Consider the following 22,725-nt stretch of genomic DNA (forward strand, 5'->3'; position numbering starts at 1 on the left):
ACCCTGTTGAGGACTTTTTTTCTTCTAATGCCTTTAAAGTAGTCAAAGTAACTGAATGTAATCAGATTGTTAGTTTGGGTAATCTGTTACATTAACGTGAGCTGGGATTAGACCGTCATGAGACAGGTTAGTTTTACCCTACTGATGGTGTTGTTGCAATAGTAATCCTAATTACACGTGACGGGTAACTAACGGATTACATAAAAGTAACCTACCCAACCCCAGCCTTAATGCAATTACCAGTACAGCTCTAGCCTATACCCGATAGATCTGACCTGCTATTCCATTTTAAGACAGGACCTTATAGTTAACCATCAAAAAGGATGAGACAAAACAAGGTCAATTAGTTTAATAAAATCATATTGGATGCAGTTATGCAATCATGACTCTTGCTGCAGAATATTCCAAATTAAAATGTTTGAGTTGAATATAAACATTCTTTCACCCTTAGCATGAGTTCAGTTTGTTTAATACTGATGTAGATGTAACCAACAACCCCTCTACCTTGTGTCAGAGGCCCCCTGAATCGCAAATCAACCCTAGATACATCTGTAATAGATTGGATAAGTGTGGCCATATCGAATAGACCTAATCTCCCTCCACGCCTATCAGAGGGCAAGATGGAACTATTACCATTCCAGGTCTACATGGAGAGTATAAGGGTCAATTTGTGATTCAGCACCAATGTCAGCAAGTTTCCAATCCACTTTGGACAATATCTATCCACATCATGGTTTGGCTATGTGATACACCAATTGGCTTTCTCTCCCTCAGTGGTAGCTACTTTAAAGTGACATATTTGAGAGGCTTTCAAACTCAATGACTAAGGGTGTGGCCCGGTTCTTGAGGTCAATCATCTTAAAATAAGCTATTTTGTCTCTCACAAATTAGGCTACTTACGTCATTGCAAATGTTAAGGACACAATTGGAAATCATCAAGACTTTCAGAATCTAGTGGAATTGTAACAATCATACTGTACATGGAAAAAAGGACAGACTTAAGAGTTACTCTTATCTAGATTTGGTTTCAATTCATTTGGCCTTTGATTGGGTTTTCATAAGAGACTGTCAGAATAGTGATTGTTGAAAGACTCATTGTCTAAAAACAAAATTTGCTATAACATTCAGTAGATTTTCAATGTGCATTTAGAGTTTTTAGTCCTGACAAGTTGGTGTTTAGCGCATACATAAGCTATAGGCTAGTCCTTTTGTATTTCCACCATCTGACAAGATATGAACGCAGCATCTGCATTACAGTCATTTACACATTTAAGGCCACATTGTCTTTCCATAAAAGGGCAAACATAAATTAAACAAAACAAGTGAATGTTTGATCTAATGCCATTCTTTCTCCCCATGGTGTCAAATTAAATGTAAAATTGGAGCAATAACCGATTCAGACAATCAGCTATTGAACAGAGGTGTTGGCAAGCACAGTACAAAATGGCACTCCAATCTAAAAATAGCTAAAATAAGCTCAACTTTAGCCAATATGTTCATTCTACACACACTGTGATATGGTAAGTGTAGTAGTCTACAAGAAAGGACAGAACTCAATATTTTACGAGTGAAATGAGAACATTTGTAGCATGGAATTTGCAACTCGCCTCAGTAGACACATAAGAGAAGTGATAAGCTAGGCTTCTCACCCCCCCAAAGCAGCAAAAAACTGTTTAGGTGGCCTGATCTCCTAACTGGTGCAAGAGTATCCTCCACCCTTTCCAATAAAACTTTTTCACAATAAGATATGGTTGTATATTGCTACACCTCTTTCAAAAAGATTAAATAAAACTGATCATAAAATAAACTATACAAACAGGATCTCAAATATTCAACACATTCAGCAACTGATGCTGAACTTCTAAGTCAGAGTTAAATTCTTCATATAAATAAAAAATACAAATTTGTGAATAGAAAAATATTCTGACTTGCCATCATCCCCATTACAGGTTTCTAAAATGACCACAACTGCAATAAATGGGCTTTTCAGGAAAAACAAATAGGAGAAATGACAATCTTGTGTAATAAGGACTAATTGGAATGCAAGCAGTATTGGTTGTAATTCTGCTAGAGAAGACTATATAACCATGTTCCATCACCCCTTTCAGTTGTTCCTGAGGAGGAAAACATTAACACATACATGTCACACATACTGTCCACAGACACTACACATTCTGTTCAAATGTCTATTAATATGCAAAAGCTGTTAAGTCTTGGTGGTTAATTGGGGCTAGTCTCAATATACTTCTGTTTTTTTTGTTAAGAGTAAGAGAGAGGGTGGGGAAGGATTTACTCCAGCTTGACAACTCCCTTTAGCCTCCTCTTCACACGAGAGTAGGGGCTGAGCCGGTCGTCCATAATGAAGTCATACAGGACCTTCACCCATGATGTGTACTGGGGCAGGTCATCGTAGTACTCCGATGCGATTTTCTTCACCTAGGTGAAGGGAGAAATCAAACAGTGTCTTCAGCATAAAGCTGCAATATGTACCTTTTTGGGTCGACTAGACAAAATCCACATAAATTGAGTTCTAGAGCTGTCAATTCTCAATGAAAGCAAGTCTAATTAGGTAAATTTGTTCTGTCTGCTATTTCTATGCTGCCCATTCTTAAGTGTAGTTTTTGCATCTGTTACTTTCGGTTTTGTACAGCTGCTTTAAACAGCTGAAAATACAATAATTTTGGTTATATAAAATATATTTCAGTGATAAAGATGGTACTGGGATTCTCTACACAATGACTGCTTGTTTTGTCACAAACTGAAATTAGGAAAACTATTAGATTTTTTTGCAACAAGGAAATGGTGGGGCGATTGATGCATATTGCATCGTCAAGTGTTTCTCTAAGTTCCAATCAAAGCAAAATTGCAGCGTCCTGAATCAGAAGAATACTCAATGCAACAGTTTTCCCCACAAACCAACATATAGGCTAGATGTTCTTTGTACAATGGTACTCTTTTAAATCATTTACATCTCCAAACATAGAATGTGCAATGAAATAGAGCTAGAGGTTAAAGTCAAATGCTTTTCTGCTGAGCCTAGACGTTGGAACAGTCTGCCTAAACATATTTGGAGGAATATGGTTGTTTTACAGATGTCCTTATTTTTATTACCCCTTTCTTTATTACTTAACCTGTTTCACCATGCACTTCTGGCTGCAAATGTAAGCTGTATACAAATAAAAGTTCATTACTAAGCACTTCATTAAAGGAGCTATGGAACTGATACTAAGACTATTACAACTACTGCCCCTGCCCCCAAATACCAATTGCCTATTGTTTATTTAACAGTTAGAATGCTAAAATTGGTTCGATAACATGTCTTTCCTCTCCATAAAGCCCCAATGTTTTCAACAGCTATACCGTACCAGAGGTAGCCTACGTCCTGGGATGCTGGGGAAGTCGTGGTGCTCGTTGTGGTAGCCCACGTTGAATGTGAGCAGGTTGAGGGAGCCATAGTACGAGTACGTCTCATGGCCCTTGAGGAACATGTAGTGCTCAGCGATGAAGTGTCCAGAGATGGGGTGCAAGCCCATTCCCAGCAAGGAACCTGCCATCATGTAGACCACAGGCTTGGCTCCACACAGCCAGTAGAGGGCCACATTGAAGGACAGCTGCACAGCCACGTTGGCCACCTCCAGCCTGGTGATGGGCTTGGGGTTGATGCAGAGAGGGCGGATGGCGTAGAACAGAGGCTGGAGGATGATCCAGACAAACTTACGGAAGCGTGTGCAGAAGAACCAGCCCTCAAATTCAGTGGGGATGTCCACGTCCACGCCATCTCCTCCCAGGTAGCGGTGGTGGTCCAGGTGGTAGCGCTTAAAGGAGGCAGAATACGGCAGCCCGATGGGCAGGTTGGCAAACATGGCAAACCAGCGGTTCCACATGGCCCTGCTGTTGCCAAACGCCGTGTTGTGGGAGATCTCATGGATGGCCAGGGTCATGGAGTGGTTGATACAGCTGCCAAAGGCATAAGTCCAGAACAAGACCCATTTCCAGTCTAGGTCTTTGACCAGATAGAATGCTAAAAACTGGATGAGTACCATCATGCAAACAATCCACTTCAGCCTGGGATCAGGCCCCATTAGGGTCTTTATTTCTGGGTACTTTGCTGTTAGAGAAGAGAAAGAATATAATTTTGGTTAATTTATTTGTTAAACGTTGCCTACTTATTTGGCAAAGCACTAATAAAAAAAAACACTGATACACAACTCCTTACGTCATGTCATTCTAATTCATAACTTTAAATTGTTACAATCACAATATAAAAGACTATCAGCCATTTCCTACAATTTGTAACTGTTTGCAAGCCCTCAAGCCCTAGTTTTGCATCATTGCTACTTCTGTCAAATGGTCCCTTAAAAAGCTCAGTCAGGACAGGCCCAGAGGTACCAAACTGTCAACCACAAACACCATTGATAAAAAAGTGCCTGCAGGAATGGTCTGGCAATTGCCATTCAAAACAGCACTAAATTATACTGGTATCTTATTTGACTGGCAGCCACAGCAGGACGAGAGACCATAATGATTCATGTACTTTTAAAGAATAAGGGCAATGCAAATAAGATTACCAAATCCACCCTCCATTTGCAAATAAATCAGTCTGCAATGTCATGTCACCTTGAGAACTTATCTTAAATCTCTCCTGACTAAAAAGTAACCTAATGTGCACAAAGGGTGGTTTCAGGTTAGGCCTAGGTCCACTAGGGCCCAGCCAATGAGTGACAAAATCAAAGAAGATGGTTTGGCCTACAGCATGATCAAAGTTATCACACAGTATCAAAATAATGAAATGCCTCTCTGCTAGTATCAAAGTCTTATAAGTCACTGTAGGCCTAGAGTAATTATTGCCAACTACATTAAGCGGGCTAATTGGCCTTCAAATGACATAGGCCCGAAAAACATGCCATATTCATGAGAACAAACCATACAGGAGGTCAAGTCTGGGACATGGGTGGAAGGTTGATGCAGGCCTATCAGGTTATGTACCACCTAACTAGAATTTCACCAATATGGGTTAAGGTAAGCAACACCAAAAAAACACTGTCATCCTTATGACCACCTTGATTTCTCAGCCGATGGAGAATGGGTAAAATGTGGAACTTTACCACCCTCTCTTCCAAACCAGTTAGAAAAGTTTTGGACGGGGCCTCCCGAGTGGCGCAGCGGTCTAAGGCACTGCATCGCAGTGCTAGAGGCATCACTACAGACTCGGGTTTGATCCCAGGCTGTATCACAACCTGCCTTGATCGGGAGTCCCATAGGGAGGTGCACAATTGGCCCATCGTCATCTGGGTTAGGGAAGGGTTTGGCCGGGGGGGGCTTTACTTGGCTCATCGCGCTCTGGCGACTCCTTGTGGCGGGCTGGGCGCCTGCAGGCTGACATCGGTCGTCAGTTGAATGGTGTTTCCGCCGACACGTTAGTGCGGCTGGCTTGCAGGTTAAGCGAGTGGGTGTTGGCGGGTCATGTTTCGGAGGATGCATGACTCACCCTTCGCCTACAAGGCCATTGGGGAGGTACAGCAATGAGACAAGATCAAAATTGGGGAGAAATAATCAAATAAAAAACACATTTTGGGCACACAAACATGGGGGTGTACAAAGGAATAGGGAAACCTTTATCAGGTAGGTGGAACAGTCAATTGTAACAATGCACATGGTGATATAGCCTGATCCAATCACAATTGCTGGGTCCCATACAACATTACCAGGTTGTAGTAGACTACTTTAAAACGTTTGTTTAAGTGTTAGTAGCACCTGCAGTGGGCAGAAGTTGAGTATTGTGTGTGTGTAGGCCTATATTAAAATCACTGGGATTTATTAAACTAGGCTATAAGCTAGAAAGTGAAAACCAGGCCATGTTGACCTTGAGTTTACTGTGTTACTTGTAATGGATGTGGTGACAGACAGGACTTATGTGGACAGACTGTTTAGCCTGCGACTCACTGACTGCTTCTTGACTAATGACCTTTCTAACCATGGGAATGGGTGGTTTATCAAGGCACTATTATAACCAAATCATACTCTGGGTTAGGGAAGGGTTTGGCCGGACTTATGTGGACAGACTGTTTAGCCTGCGACTCACTGACTGCTTCTTGACTAATGACCTTTCTAACCATGGGAATGGGTGGTTTATCAAGGCACTATTATAACCAAATCATACTCTGGGTTAGGGAAGGGTTTGGCCGGGGGGGGCTTTACTTGGCCAACAATTGAAGTTGTTGGCTTTCTGTCCTATCACAGCATAACACACTTTGGTTAGTTTCATCAATGCTACTGATATATAAGGATGATAAAGGCTGACAGAGAGAGAAAAAATAAATCAGGTGGAAGGTAGCTATAGCTGACAATAGTCCAGCACTCTCATCCAATTGCACAACTTGTCACTTTGTGGAGTGATCAAATCAATAGTTAGATTATGGAGTGATGTCTGGAGTAATTATTATAAAGTCGGCTTAATTAATTTTACAGACAAAGAGCCCACCTTTTGTAGCATATTTTGTTTTGTCGACATTTGTGAAGTTTACCGACAAATGTGCTGTTTCCATCAGGCCCGTCGTGACATTTTTCTATCCGACATGTACATCCCTCGCATTAAAAGTTTGGATGGAAACCTGGCTAGTGACAAAGGAATCTTATCATGTCTGAATAACTTGTAAGCTATGGGAGTACAGTCGTAACCAAAGGTTTTGAGTATTACACAAATATTAATTTCCACAAAGTTCGCTGCTTCAGTGTCTTTAGATAGTTTTGTCAGATGTTACTATGGAATACTGAAGTATAATTACAAGCATTTCATAAGTGTCAAAGGCTTTTATTGACAATTACATGAAGTTGATGCAAAGAGTCAATTTTTGCAGTGTTGACCCTTCTTTTTCCAAGACCTCTGTAATCCGCCCTGGCATGCTGTCAATTAACTTCTGGGCCACATCCTGACTGATGGCAGCCCCTTCTTGCATAATCAATGCTTGGAGTTTGTCAGAATTTGTGGGTTTTTGTTTGCCCACCCACCTCTTGAGGAATGATCACAAGTTCTCAATGGGATTAAGGTCTGGGGAGTTTCCTGGCCATGGACCCAAAATATCAATGTTTTGTTCCCAGAGCCACTTAGTTATCACTTTTGCCTTATGGCAAGGTGCTCCATCATGCTGGAAAAGGCCTTGTTCGTCACCAAACTGTTCCTGAATGGTTGGGAGAAGTTGCTCTCTGAGGATATGTTGGTAACATTCTTTATTCATGGCTGTGTTCTTAGGCAAAATTGTGAGTGAGCCCACTCCCTTGGCTGAGAAGCAACCCCACACATGAATGGTCTCGGGATGCTTTACTGTTGGCATGACACAGAACTGATGGTAGCGCTCACCTTGTCTTCTCTGGACAAGCTTTTTTCCGGATGCCCCAAACAATCGGAAAGGGGATTCAGAGAAAATGACTTTACCCCAGTCCTCAGCAGTCCAATCCCTGTAGTTTTTGTGGAATATCAGTCTGTCCCTGATGTTTTTCCTGGAGAGAAGTGGCTTCTTTGCTGCCCTTCTTGACACCAGGCCATCCTACAAAAGTCTTTGCCTCACTGTGTGTGCTGATGCACTCACACCTGCCTGCTGCCATTCCCGAGCAAGCTCTGTACTGGTGGTGCCCCAATCCCGCAGCTGTATCAACTTTAGGAGACGGTCCTGGCGCTTGCTGGACTTTCTTGGGCGCCCTGAAGCCTTCTTCACAACAATTTAACCGCTCTCCTTGAAGTTCTTGATGATCCGATAAATGGTTGATTTAGGTGCAATCTTACTGGCAGCAATATCCTTGCCTGTGAAGCCCTTTTTGTGCAAAGCAATGATGACGGCACGCATTTCCTTCCTTCCAGGTAACCATGGTTGACAGAGGAAGAACAATGATTCCAAGCACCACCCTCCTTTTGAAGCTTCCAGTCTGTTATTCAAACTCCATCAGCATGACAGAGCGATCTCCAACCTTGTCCTTGTCAACACTCACACCTGTGTTAACGAGATAATTACTGACATGATGTCAGCTGGTCCTTTTGTGGCAGGGCTGAAATGCAGTGGAAATGTTTTTGGGGATTCAGTTAATTTGCATGGCAAAGAGGGACTTTGCAATTCATCTGATCACTCTTCATAACATTCTAGAGTATATGCAAATTGCCATCATCCAAACTGAGGCAGCAGACTGAAAATTAATATTTGTGTCATTCTCAAAACGTTTGGCCATGACTGTACAGCAGCACCAGGAGGCACAGAGGGACACTGCTAGTTACTACTGTTGAGACTGGCTAGTATTGCAGTCTGGTGATGTATTTTAGGGTTTATCAGTGTTGTTGTCCCCTATATTAACTGCAATCCTTATGGCTTCGCCTTCACAGTAAGTAATACAACAATACAAACCTAAGCACTCGTGAAATATGAATAAAAGCACAGTATGATTTCCTAGAAGTGAAAACTAAACTGGTTCCCAGCACTGGCAGAAATAGCCCTCAGGTAAATATTTTGTAAAGGTGGCTCTGTTTTGTCTTGGAGATTCCTCAAATTTCTCACACATTCTCTCTCCCCGGAGGAATTGTGAATTCCCAGATCTTATCAGGTGAACAGGTAAAGCAGACTTCATAATCATTACTCCAGAAGTGAAAACGAAACTCAGTTTCCCGGGAACTGTCAGAAATAGCCCTATGGTAAATATTTTGCAAATATGGCTCTGTTTTGTCTTGGAGACTACTCAGATTTCTCGCAGATTCTCTCTCCCCAGAGGAATTGTGAATTCCCAAGAAGCAAATATTTATATAATAACCATCATATTGAAGTAAACCTCAGAGTCACATGATGATATGTTGACAGCTGAAACAAGTTATGATGAACTTCACAGGGTGGGGAAAGTGTTCCGTATTTTATCTAACGGGTGTTATCCATAAATCTAAATTACATTGCACAACCTTCAATGTTATGTCATAATTACGTAAAATTCTGGCAAATTAGTTTGCAACGAGCCAGGCTGCCCAAACTGTTGCATATACGCTGACTCTGCGTGCAATGAACGCAAGTGACACAATTTCCCTAGTTTAATATTGCCTGCTAACATGAATTTCTTTTATTTAAATATGCAGGTTTAAAAAGATATACTTCTGTGTATTGATTTTAAGAAAGGCATTGATGTTTATGGATAGGTATTTTTTTTAACCTTTATTTAACTAGGCAAGTCAGTTAAGAACACATTCTTATTTTCAATGACGGCCTAGGAACAGTGGGTTAACTGCCTGTTCAGTGGCAGAACGACAGATTTGTACCTTGTCAGCTCGGGGATTTGAACTTGCAACCTTCCGGTTACTAGTTCAACGCTCTAACCACTAACCACCACGCTGAGCCGAGAAGTGTGCAATTGCGACCCGCAATTTGGGCGTTCATGCATGTGGGCATTCCCTTTATCTGCAGGAACCCCTCCTTATACTTCCAGGCGGGTGAGCTCAAGTACAGTAGGTGGCATTAATGCACAATAACGGTGGATGCCAGCCGCCAATAAGCCCCACAGAAGAAGCGGTGACAATGGTAGCTAGCTAGTTGTACACCGGTAAATAGTGCCTTTTGCCCCCGCCTGTCGGGCTCACTTTTCCTGCAGGTTTGTTAACGACGGCAGGTGTTCGGCAGGCAGGAGCGAAGGACACTGTGTGCTAGCTTAGCTGGCTAGTCCTAAGCAGAACTCCGGTACACAGCAGGCGGGAGTGAGACCGAGTGCTAGCACACAGTGACGCGAACTATCAAACTAGCTACAGTGGTTCCTCCTTTAAAAGTTGCGTCACACTGCGGCACGCCGTGCATGCTGCCGCAGCATTCTGTGGCACGTCATTTAATTATCAGTCATTTTTTCCTGTTACTGCAAGTTATAGCTAGTTTGACCACCAGATGGTATCTTTGAGAATAATTTGATCGTCTTCCATATTGCAGACGCGCGGGAGACCGGGGTTCAATCCCCCAATGGGGAGGAAGGAGTAGGATGTCCTTGTAAATAAGAATGAGTTCTTAACTGATTCCATGTGTGTTATTTCATAGTTGTGATGTCTTCACTATTATTCTACAATGTAGAAAAAAGTAAAAATATAGAAAAATCCTGGAATGAGTAGGTGTCCAAACCTTTGACTGGTACTTGCTTAATTAATATTATGGTGTTTTTATTCCATAAAAAAAACACAAAACCCTTTGGTTAAATTCAGACAGTTTTGCTCCCGGAGCGCACATTGGACATTCGGGCTGAGGCAGTTAAGCACCCAAGCTAATGTTGACTAGCTTGCTAGCTACTTCCAGACACAAATGAGACCACTGACCATTTTACTCACCCTAGCAGAGCTGGTTAGGCAGTTTGTGTTAACCAAAGCGTTGGTGACTAACTGTGCTGCTGGAAACAATTTAATTAAGCTTTTTTTTTTGCCCATGTTTACTGTGTGACGACCCTCCCACTGTCTGCCGTATTCTCTATTTGTTCTTGTTTGTTTATTAGGATGCTGGTGGGCGGAGTTGGGAGGGTCGTCAGCTACATGGGAAACACCTGGGCCCGGTGTGTCCCAGGATAAATACACCACTTCCCCATTCATGGAAGAGACTCTCTCCATGCAGACACCTTTACAGATTTTGTTGTGTATTTTGGTGGCCGTTTTGTGTTTCTTTGTCATAAAATGTTTTTTTTTTTTTTTTTAATTTGGTGGCCTTTTTGGTTGTTTGCATTGGCACCTTTCAACACCCTGCATTATCACATTCATGCATGCAAAACACTCACTTACACTACTGATTACACACACCATTGTATATTGTACTTAGTTTACATTATTTAATAAATATATGTTTTGTTACTCCTTATCTCCACGTGGTCTCCCTTTTGTTACGGGCTTTGAGCCGGTTCGTGACAACTGACACCGGCCATATTCAACGGGCCATATTCAGAGCTCGTAAAATGAATTATTCTGCACTCAGACGAGAGTGCTCTGAAATCAGAGTAGATGGCCAGAGCGAATTTACGAAAGCACCCGAATGTCCATTGAGGACGCACTCCGACTAAACCATTTAGCTAAGCTAAGAATGACAGTCAAACGTTGGGTAGTTAAGAGCCTATAGTTAATATTTGCAATCAAATATTTTGTAATAGAGCGCAAAACTTTATGCATTTTATTCCCCAATTTATTTGAAAACAAAACTAATTCAATTTTGCTATCAACCACCCTCCATTTGGCCATTTTTTTGAGTGTCAGTCTGGCTACAACCAATACTGTTCAGCCTTTCTTTCAGACAAAAAAGGAAGTCATAGTGGACACCGAAGAAGGACTGTGCAATGATGGCATCTCAGGTAAGCAGCACTGGGCGTTCTTCCGTCCAACTTTTACATGGCTCCTACGATTCAATGTCGGTTCATAACATTGTACTATATTACATACATACCGTAGAATGATAAATCATGCAATTAAAGCATTTAGCTACGAATGCCTGTTCTCGTCATTTTCAGTTGCATTAATCTAACTTTCTTTCATGGCAACTCATAAGCAGGCCATGTCCTATTTGTTTCATAGTAAATATAATATTTCATGACAGTGTGACGGTTAGCTTTGTTTACAGAAGGATGAAAGAACAATGTCCGTCAGGGAATGCTATTCTGATATGTCAGATGAGTTATACCAGAAAGTCAGCGCCATTAAGGCAAGGATGCCCCATGGGGGCTTTAGAATGGTCAAAGGAAGTCTCAGAGCAATGGCCCATTGTGTACAATGGCGAAGAGTCTTTGCAGCGTGTAGATGGTGCAGGTATCATTGCCAGAATGATCAAGCTTCGTTACATTGCTCGGCAAAAATACTCTGCACCCGTCTCTCGTCCACATTGATACAAATAAATTGATAAGGTACTAAGATGTATAATGTCTCCATCAAATCTAAAAAGTTAACTTTTTCATTCCTAGACAAATGTTCAATGTATGAAACTGGAGTGTTTCTTCAACTGGTAATACATAAATAATGAAGCAGGTTAATAGGTTAAACATTTCACTTTTAATTCCAATGCTTTAAGATACAACTGGTAAGCATATTATTTTGTATACATGTTGCATATTTCCCCATCCCCTAATGAACCACAATACCAGTCTGGTGTTAAGCTTTGTGCTGTTTTGACGTCTCCTGAAAATGACATTGCTGCTTTAGATTGAACAGTCATCTCAGTTATTGTTTTCATAGCTACAAAAAAACAAGCTATTTTCTTTACTTTCAGAGTGCGAGCTGATCAAGGGGTCGAAAATGTAGATAATGCCAGATGTTCACTGTGAGGATCAGGCCGTGGAAGCTTTATTGTTGGGAAAAGAGTCCATAATCAGAGGTAATTAAACTGTTCGGTGTTCTTTTTCCTCTTCCTGTCTTGTTGTACATGGAACCTGTCTCACATGCAGTTTGGAGGAAGAAGGATACCTTGACCTGTCGAATTCTATCCACTTATGTTCCTACCTCGTCTGCGGGTAGATCTGCAACATTTCAGAGTTAGAATAATCACCCTCTGTACTTAGAGGCAAACCTGACACCTCACCAGCTGTGGCATATCAGAATGCTCCAAACACCTGTGCACATTACTCTAACCACAGTGTGGACTCCAAGTGAGACCACACACACACTTACTTCATCCCTCTCCCACTTCTCCCTAAACCCTCTAGGTTATATCAGCTGTGTCGGTGTACCCCTCCCTCATCTGAACTGGCTGACAGAGGTTAGAGGTCAGGTCAACAGGAAGCATTATTAAAGAGGTGCGTTACATTGAAAAACAACTGCCTCTCGTCTGCAGGTATGTTTTGATGTGAGAGATGAAGCCAGTCCCATCAGCCACCTCACCCGCTCTGAAGATAACCGTCGGTCCAACTGGGGGCACAAGGCTGGTTAGGAGACACCAATAGAGACTAACTGAGAGAATATTCGGGTAACACTGTAATTCATTAATCATATGCTGTCTGCCTCTGTTCATACCTCTTTCCCTTTCTGTCTACCCTTCCCCACCTCATCTTTCTTCTACATTTTATAATGCACACCATATGTGCATTGAAGTACAGATTGAACTATTTATAACACCTGGATAATGAACTTCTTTCAATTAAGCGTTTCACATTCTCCACTGGTTGAAATTAAGTATCTCATTGAAATACTATCCTGTGTCCTCGGATTAACGCAGATGAAGGGTTAGATATGCATCGTTTTTAAGTGTACATGCAAACACAGCATCGTTCAAAGAATGGAGTTTGATACACCTGCTTTTGGATATGACTAAAAAAAGTGTTTCAGATTCCTACCTGAACCACACCTTTATTTGCCAAGGAAGAGTACATGATCAGTGAATATATTCAATGTACAGGCTACAATGTGGGGATCTCATTAACGCCATTCAGACTTGAAGGTGATACAACAACTATGATAGCTGAGGATCATGGGTTCTGAACTAATATTCATACCAAATGTTTTACACAGATCACAGTTATTTTTATCCTCCACTACACAATAAGCAAGTAAATAGCTAACTAGCTATGTTACTTCAGCTGCATTGCAAGGCAAGCTTACACAATTGTACATTCAATTTGCAGTAAATGCTTTAGCTAGCTAGATTCTCTACATCCACTGTTTCCCAGGAGTCCCTAAAACATTAAACACGAATTACAATGTCATACTGTACTCGTGTCATAACACCAGATAGCTAGCTAATATCAGCTAGTCAGTTAATTGCGATTTAGCAAGTTTGTCAATTAACTTCAACAAAAAAATATGCACAATCGTTTGTCTCTACATTAACAAACACATCTCTCAATTGTACATTTTTAGCTTGACTCGTTATTACATTTGCTTCCCCCGTAATGTTTTGTCAGCCAACTTTGTTGAAAACCACCAGGGACAGGTGGCTAGCGTCAAATTCATCCTTGGAATCACTCGATATGATTGGTCATATAAAAACCTTGGGACCCAAATGCATAACGAGTGCTCTAACTCCCCCTTGTGGTGGTCTGGAGCCGTGACGCTGAGTACCTCTAAGCCCAGCGGTGTATGCTCGCAACTTTAAAAAGGAGGAACCACTGTAGTACAAAGTGTCAACACAGACCAAACAATGTGCCAGATATTTCACTGGATGAATACATTTGTAGTATCCGGTTGGCGTTTCCACTCACTACCAAATATGGAAATGAGATGTGGGAGAAGGCTGGAGAGAAATGGATGTTGGTCGACATTCTGCTAATTTTCTCATCGATTAAACATTTGATCTCCATACACTTTGTTTCCAAAGCTAGAATCTGTAAAAAAAAACAGTGGAGTGCATTTTGTAGACTTTACCCTTTGCCAAAGTTAATTTTATTTTTTAGGTGTGCAAGGGCAAATTGTACATTCACACTTCAGAGTAGGTGTGCCCTAACAGAAATATGCAAATAAATGCTAGAACGTGCCAATCAGACCTCACTAGCTTGAGCTTGGCTCTGCACACCTCTTGCTTGCTCTACGCACTGTGATTAATTTGCTCCCATTGGAAATGACAGGCTCTGGTCTATCTTGGGTTCATTATAAAAAAATCCTTGGCATTGGACCGGTAGACAGTTTCCTCTGCCCCCGCCTGTTGGGCACGGTTTCCTCCGGTACACTGGAGGCGGGAGCGACACCGTGTGCTTGCTATCTAGCAAGCTAGCACAGTGTCGCAGCCTCCCGCCTGGTGTGCTAGCGGTATATAATTGTCTTAAGCCCTGCCTGTCGGGAACAGTTTTCCCAGCAGTTCTGTTGATCTCTAGGGTAGGGGGCAGCATTCGGAATTTTGGATGAAAAGCATGCCCAAATTAAACTGCCTGCTACTCGGGCCCAGAAGATATGATATGCATATAACTGGTAGATTTGGATAGAAAACACTCTTAAGTTTCCAAAACTGTTAAAAATAGTGTCTGAGTATAACAGAACTGATTTGGCAGGCAAAAACCTGAGAAAAATCCATTCAGGAAGTAGTTTTTTTTGGTTTTGTAGTTTTCTATTCAATGCCATTACAGTATACAGTGACTTAGGACTCGATTTGCTGTTCCTATGCCTTCCACTAGATGTCAACAGTCTTTAGAAATGGTTTCAGGCTTGTATTCTTATAAATGATGGAGTAAGACCAGTCTGAATGAGTGGACCCTGAGGTGTCAGAGCTTTTTCATGCACAATCTCGAGAGAGTGCATTTCTTGTTTACCTTTTATATTGACGTTATTGTCCGGTTGAAATATTATAGATCATTTAGGCTAAAAACAACCCGAGGATTGAATATAAACATTGTTTGACATGTTTCTATGAACTTTATGGATACAATTAGGATTTTTTGTCTGCCTGTTTTGACTGCATTTGAGCCTGTGGATTACTGAAGAAAATGCAAACAAAACTGAGGTTTTTGGATATAAAGAGACTTTATCAAACAAAAGGAACATTTTTTTGAGGAAATGAATGTCTTCTGAGTGCCACCATATGAAGATCATCAAAGGTAAGGGATTAATTCTCTCTCTATTTCTGAGTTTTGTAACGCTTCTGCTTGGCTGGTTACTGTTTGTAATAACTTGTCAACTGGGCTATGTTCTCAAATAATCGTACGGTATTTTTTCACCATAAAGCATTTTTTAATTCTGACTCCGTGGTTGGATTCACAAGAAGTTTAATCTTGAAACCCATGTAAAATATGTTTTGTTTTCAGAATTTTTATAATGAGTATTTCTGTATTTGAATTTGGCGCTCTGCAATCTCACTGGATGTTGGCCAGATGGGACGCTAGCATCCCACATACCATAGAGAGGTTAATGGCGGTGAGGACAGGTGTTCGGCAGGTGAGAGTGAAGGACACGGAATATCGGTGTCGCTCCTGCTAGCAAGCAAGGAGGACTCCGGGAGGTGGGTGCGAAAACTCAAGTTTTATTTCCCCTTTGTCCCACATTTTTAAAAAAGCGTGTCACAACCATAAAGATGTCGAACTCTACTGAATGCCTAAATGAAGGAACACCCTGAATTGCGGAACGCAGTTGCAGACTATTGGCTGAGCTGGAGAAGTGTGTATCAATCCTGTTATATAGGATTCATAGCGACCAGTATTGGGAATTTTCCAGCACGTGTGACATCTTAGAGTAAAATAAGTGCACTCTGTGAGTGTCTAGGTCATTAGGCACCATTAGACATGCACCTGTCTTGGGAGTGGGCATGTCTGTTTATTTTTGCACCATTGCTATGGCATAATGTTTCTAAGCTCTAATGGGAAACCAAGCTAAAATTAGTGCAAGGCAAAAAGATAACGTAGGCTAAATGCCAGATGAATCGTTATCATTAAGAGGAGTTACTATGTGTGTGACGTAAGGATGAAACCTATATAAAAGGTGTTTGCCAAGGCTGGAAAGGAAGTTGCTTCATGAACCAGCTCAGCTTCTGTTACTTTGTAATAAAGTCTATTTGAACTCACAAGATCCAATATTTGAGAAATATTATTGACGGAATATTTCCATGACACCAGCAGGTCAAAAGGAACGACTGAAATTAACAAGTTACTCAGAAAAAACTAAAATCGTAGTTAAAGAACGAAGCAGTTAAACTTTGGCATGGTGCTTTTCATCTCGTGGTCACTAACTTTTCAGATGTAACTATTTTTAAAACATCCTCGTCACCATTCTTCAATCCTAATCTTTCAACTTGTGCTGAATTCAGATATTACACACGTCAGTGTTTCCGCAGAAAAAATTGTTACATGAGTTTCATAAAGGCCTGGTTATTTATGTAATATGGTATCTGTTTGACATTTTTGCTAAAATTTCTAACCCTGTTTTCGCCTTTGTCATTATGAGGGGAAAAAACAATTGAATCAATTTTAGAATGAGGCTGTAACATAATAAAATGTGGAAAAAGTCAAGGGGTCTGAATACTTTCCAAATGCACTGTACTTGAGGCACTGTTCGTTCAGATAGGAGAGAAGGGCCATTGTCTGTTGCGCACTGCAACATCACCCACCTCTGAAACCATTTAACCATAAACATAATTGTCATCATTGTCATTTTATTGGACATGTTCCAACCATAGGAATGGATTCTTTCATAAACACTTCCTCATATGCCATTGAAACAAGTATCTCTCTCATGTTCTCAACTTTCTTTCATTATCCAGCAGCCAAAGATACAATCCTAGTCATATTAACAACCCATGTTTGTTGTTGCGTCATTAGATCCTCCCAAATTTTAAAAGATATTTTCATCTCTGTCATAACCACTTGCAAGGACACAGTCTACCGGTCACCCCTTGCTAGCTAGTACACACTGAGGTAGAGTGTACTTCGCCCCTGCCTCCCACCCACTGTGTACCGGAGAAAACCGTGCTTGACAGGCGGGAAACCAGTGCCCGACCAGTGGGAGCGAAGGACGCTCTACCCCGGTGTGTACTAGCTATAGCTAGCTAACATTGTTCCCCACCCCCCTCTTCTTGTGGGGTTTATCGGAAAAGCTGACAACGACTCCATTTTGTTGCTCCCTGCCTATAGACAGAGACTAAAACAGGAAGCTCCCGCGCTCAGGTCTGTTCAACGCTGGTCCGACCAATCTGATTCCGCACTTCAAGATTGCTTCGATCACGTGAATTGGGATATGTTCCGCATTGCGTCAAACATTGACGAATACGTTGATTCGGTGAGCGAGTTTATTAGCAAGTGCATCGGCGATGTTGTACCCACAGCAACGATTAAAATATTTCCAAACCAGAAACCGTGGATTGATGACAGCATTCGCACAAAACTGAAAGCGCAAACCACTGCTTTTATCCAGGGCAAGGTGACCGGAAACATGACCGAATACAAACAGTGTAGCTATTCCCTCCACAAGGCAATCAAACAAGCTAAGCATCAGTAAAGAGACAAAGTAGAGTCACAATTCAACGGCTCAGACACAAGAGGTATGTGGCAGGGTCTACAGTCAATCACGGATTACAAAAAGAAAACCAGCCCCGTTGCGGACCACGATGTCTTGCTCCCTGACAGACTAAACAACTTCTTTGCTCACTTTGAGGACAATACAGTGCCACTGACACGGCCCGTTACAAACCTGTGGACTCACCTTTACTGCAGCCGACGTGAGTAAAACATTTAAACGTGTTAACCCTCGCAAGACTGTAGGCCCAGACGGCATCCCCAGCCGCGTCCTCAGAGCTTGCGCAGAGCAGTTGACCGATGTGTTTACGGACATATTCAATCAATCCTTATCCCAGTCTGCTGTTCCCACACGCTTCAAGAGGGCCACCATTGTTCTTGTTCCCAAGAAAGCGAAGGTAACTGAGCTAAACGACTACCGCCCCGTAGCACTCACTTCCGTCATCATGAAGTGCTTTGACAGACGAGTCAAGGACCATATCACCTCCACCTTACCTGACACCCTAGACCCACTCCAATTTGCTTACCGCCCCAATAGGCCCACAGATGACGCAATCGCAACCACACTGCCCTAGCCCATCTGGACAAGAGGAATACCTATGTGAAAATGCCTTTCATCGACTACAGCTCAGCATTTAACTCCATAGTACCCTCCAAACTCGTCATCAAGCTCGAGACCCTGGGTCTCGAACCCGCCTTGTGCAACTGGGTACTGGACTTCCTGACGGGCTACCCCGTTAGGGTAGGTAACAACATCTCCACCCCGCTGATCCTCAACACTGGGGCCCCACAAGGGTGCGTTCTGTGCCCTCTCCTGTACTCCCTGTTCACCCATGACTGCGTGGCCATGCACGCCTCAACTCAATCATCAAGTTTGCAGACGACACTACAGTGGTAGGCTTGATTCCCAACAACGACGAGACGGCCTACAGGGAGGGGGTGAGGGCCCTCGGAGTGTGGTGTCAAGAAAATAGCCTCATACTCAATGTCAACAAAACAAAGGAGATGATCGTAGACTTCAGGAAAAAGAAGAGGGAGCACCCCCCCTATCCACATCGACGGAACAGTAGTAGAAAGGGTAGTAAGTTTTATGTTCCTCGGCGTACACATCACGGACAAACTGACTTGGTCCACCCACACAGACAGCGTGGTGAAGAACCTCAGGAGGCTGAAGAAATTTGTCTCGTCACCAAAAGCACTCACAAACTTTTACAGATGCAAAATCGAGAGCATCCTGTCGGGCTGTATCACCACCTGGTACGGAAACTGCTCCGCCCACAACCGTAAGGCTCTCCAGAGGGTAGTGAGGTCTGCACAACACATCACCGGGGGCAAACTACCTGCCCTCCAGGACACCTACACCACCCGATGTCCCAGGAAGGCCATAAAGATAATCAAGGACAACAACCAACCGAGCCACTGCCTGTTCACCCCGCTGTACTGACCTCATCCAGAAGGCGAGGTCAGTACAGGTGCATCAAAGCAGGAACCAAGAGACTGAACCAACCAGCTTCTATCTCAAGGCCATCAGACTGTTAAACAGGCACCACTAACATTGAGTGGATGCTGCCAACATACTGACTCAACTCCAGCCACTTTAATAATGGAAAATTGATTTTAAAAAATGTATCAAGAACCACTTTAAACAATGTCACTTAATATAATGTTTACATACCCTACATTACTAATCTCATATGTATATGCTGTACTCTATACCATCTACTGCATCTTGCCTATGCCGTCCTGTACCATCACTCATTGATATTTGTATGTACATATTCTTCATCCTTTACACTTGTGTGTGTATAAGGTAGTTGTGAAATTGTTAGGTTAGATTACGCGTTGGTTATTACTGCATTGTCGAACTAGAAGCACAAGCATTTCGCTACACTCGCATTAACATCCGCTAACCATGTCCATGTGTATGTGACAAATAAAATGTGATTTGATTTATCAGTGGTTGGTGTGGGATTCTGTATTTTACATTATAGCCATTACCATATATATGATTACATATTGTCTGATGTTGGTTGTGTGAGATATCTGCACTTGTGCACTGGAGCTTAACCAACTGCTTTTTTAATCCAATGTTATGTATGGTGCATTACGGCCGTATACTGTACTGGAGCGCCTCCCGCCTATGTACTGAGTCATACCTTTATAATGGACGATATAAGTATAAAGAGGGGTTCCTGTAGAATCGATTTACATAACAATTGGTCTGGCTAGCTAGCTAGATGACGAATAGTGTAGGTAACAACAGCAATGGTTGCAATTACATCCGATGCTATCCAACTCTCCTCTCCCTGCCTGCCTCACAAGGAAACTAGCCAGCCACCCATATGAAAAATGTATGCACGCATGACTAAGTCGCTTTGGATAAAAGTGTCTGTTAAATGGCATATTATTATAGGTATATATTATTTATCTATCTATCTATCATTAGCTAGATAATTAAATATTAATCCGTGGCTGCAGTGAGCAACTACTAGTTACATAGCATATCTGAAAGGGGATTATAGTTAGTTAGCTAGCCAACTTTAGGTAGTTAGCAGCCAGCTTTGATGAAAGACAAGAGGAACACTTATAGCTAACAAGCTAAATCATTCATGACCAGCAATACAAACTGACAAGCTAATGTTAGCTTCTATTGCGGTCTATGAGGAGAAAGGAAAATACTCACCCAATATGTCTTTCCTCCTGTCTGCGTGTGGCTGATCTGTATAAACCCATTCGTAATCCTCACGAGGGACACGGTTCCCCATATTTATTTGGTGTAAGTAACAGGTAATGAATCTCAAACCATTTATATTACTAGATAAAAGTATTAAATTGACTCCAACTTCTCGGTTACCTAACGGACTCAAGCCACCCTGCTTGGTGTCAACGCAGGATCTGATTGAAATAGAGATCGCATACACCAATCTGCGTCACAAACAAACGTTTTGGATGCTGATTCGCTCACATAGTGCGCTCAGAGCACACGTTAGAAGGTATGGTCGACGAGTAGGGTTGATCCGAGCGTTCTGACCTCACAACAACGGTAGTCAAGCAAGGTCACTGGCCAAAGTTGGAAAAAAAAAACTGGCCAAAGTTGGCTAGTTACTTCCAGATACAAATGAAAGAACTGACCATTTTACTCGCCCTAGCATTGGTGGTTAGGATGTTTTCATGTTGTCTAGAGCGTTGGTGACTGTAGTAGATGTGAGTTTGAATTCCATGAAAATAGATATCATTGTGGGTGCGGCAGAACGGTTCCTGGGACTGAAATAATTCTTTGCGGAGGAGTTGCACCCTCTGAGGTCATATAGCCTGAGAAGGGAGATATAGAGATTGAAGGAATACGTGGGAGTTTTGGGGTTTAGGTTTTGTCAATGTGGTGTTAATTGTTTTATTTTAGGTGGATTAAGTTAGATTGTTATTTTTAGCTTTTTTCCAACCTAGTCCAGTTGGTGGCAGTAATGCACATGTTGTGGTTGTAGTCTGCCGTAAAAGCCACAGAAGAAGAAGAGTTTGAATCAAGCGGTGCTTCTTGCGAAGTTGGTGAAGATGAATGTCCTAAATGGACAACAGCAGTGTCAAAAACTGGAACAAAAAAGAAAAGCAGAGGATACATCTATGAATGATAATGAATTACTTTTTGTTGGGATGCGTTGGTTGAGTAAAGATGCGCTGGGAAAAGTGGATTCGGTCCGAGGGCTATTATTTTGATTAAGTACATTTCTACATTTACATTTACATTTAAGTCATTTAGCAGACACTCTTATCCAGAGCGACTTACAAATTGGTGCATTCACCTTATGACATCCAGTGGAACAGCCACAATACAATAGTGCATCTAAATCTTTTAAGGGAGGGGGGGGAGGGTGAGAAGGATTACTTTATCCTATCCTAGGTATTCCTTAAAGAGGTGGGGTTTCAGGTGTCTCCGGAAGGTGGTGATTGACTCCGCTGTCCTGGCGTCGTGAGGGAGTTTGTTCCACCATTGGGGGGCCAGAGCAGCGAACAGTTTTGACTGGGCTGAGCGGGAACTGTACTTCCTCAGTGGTAGGGAGGCGAGCAGGCCAGAGGTGGATGAAAGCAGTGCCCTTGTTTGGGTGTAGGGCCTGATCAGAGCCTGGAGGTACTGAGGTGCCGTTCCCCTCACAGCTCTGTAGGCAAGCACCATGGTCTTGTAGCGGATGCCAGCTTCAACTGGAAGCCAGTGGAGAGAGCGGAGGAGCGGGGTGACGTGAGAGAACTTGGGAAGGTTGAACACCAGACGGGCTGCGGCGTTCTGGATGAGTTGTAGGGGTTTAATGGCACAGGCAGGGAGCCCAGCCAACAGCGAGTTGCAGTAATCCAGACGGGAGATGACAAGTGCCTGGATTAGGACCTGCGCCGCTTCCTGTGTGAGGCAGGGTCGTACTCTGCGGATGTTGTAGAGCATGAACCTACAGGAACGGGCCACCGCCTTGATGTTAGTTGAGAACGACAGGGTGTTGTCCAGGATCACGCCAAGGTTCTTAGCGCTCTGGGAGGAGGACACAGTGGAGTTGTCAACCGTGATGGCGAGATCATGGAACGGGCAGTCCTTCCCCGGGAGGAAGAGCAGCTCCGTCTTGCCGAGGTTCAGCTTGAGGTGGTGATCCGTCATCCACACTGATATGTCTGCCAGACATGCAGAGATGCGATTCGCCACCTGGTCATCAGAAGGGGGAAAGGATAAGATTAATTGTGTGTCGTCTGCATAGCAATGATAGGAGAGACCATGTGAGGTTATGACAGAGCCAAGTGACTTGGTGTATAGCGAGAATAGGAGAGGGCCTAGAACAGAGCCCTGGGGGACACCAG

General features: G+C 42.6%; 1 protein-coding gene across 2 annotated transcripts; it reads right to left on the reverse strand.

The window, feature by feature from the left end:
* Positions 1–334: 334 nt before the first annotated feature.
* On the reverse strand, positions 335–21,081 carry LOC118369672 (sphingolipid delta(4)-desaturase DES1-like). 2 transcript variants are annotated; one of them, XM_035754264.2, is made up of 3 exons: positions 20,576–21,081; positions 3,366–4,108; positions 335–2,436 (listed from the first exon to the last, which is right to left on the reverse strand). In XM_035754264.2, exons 1-3 carry the CDS (start codon positions 20,655–20,657, stop codon positions 2,290–2,292), a joined length of 972 nt encoding a protein of 323 aa, XP_035610157.1. In that variant the 5' UTR covers positions 20,658–21,081; the 3' UTR covers positions 335–2,289. The 2 variants fall into 2 exon arrangements, with proteins under 2 accessions (XP_035610157.1, XP_052354474.1); XM_052498514.1 differs by lacking the exon at positions 20,576–21,081 and adding an exon at positions 10,328–10,475.
* Positions 21,082–22,725: the final 1,644 nt, after the last annotated feature.

Source organism: Oncorhynchus keta, chromosome 36 (genome assembly GCF_023373465.1).
Source record: "Oncorhynchus keta strain PuntledgeMale-10-30-2019 chromosome 36, Oket_V2, whole genome shotgun sequence".
In the NCBI taxonomy this organism is placed as follows: Eukaryota; Metazoa; Chordata; class Actinopteri; order Salmoniformes; family Salmonidae; genus Oncorhynchus; species Oncorhynchus keta.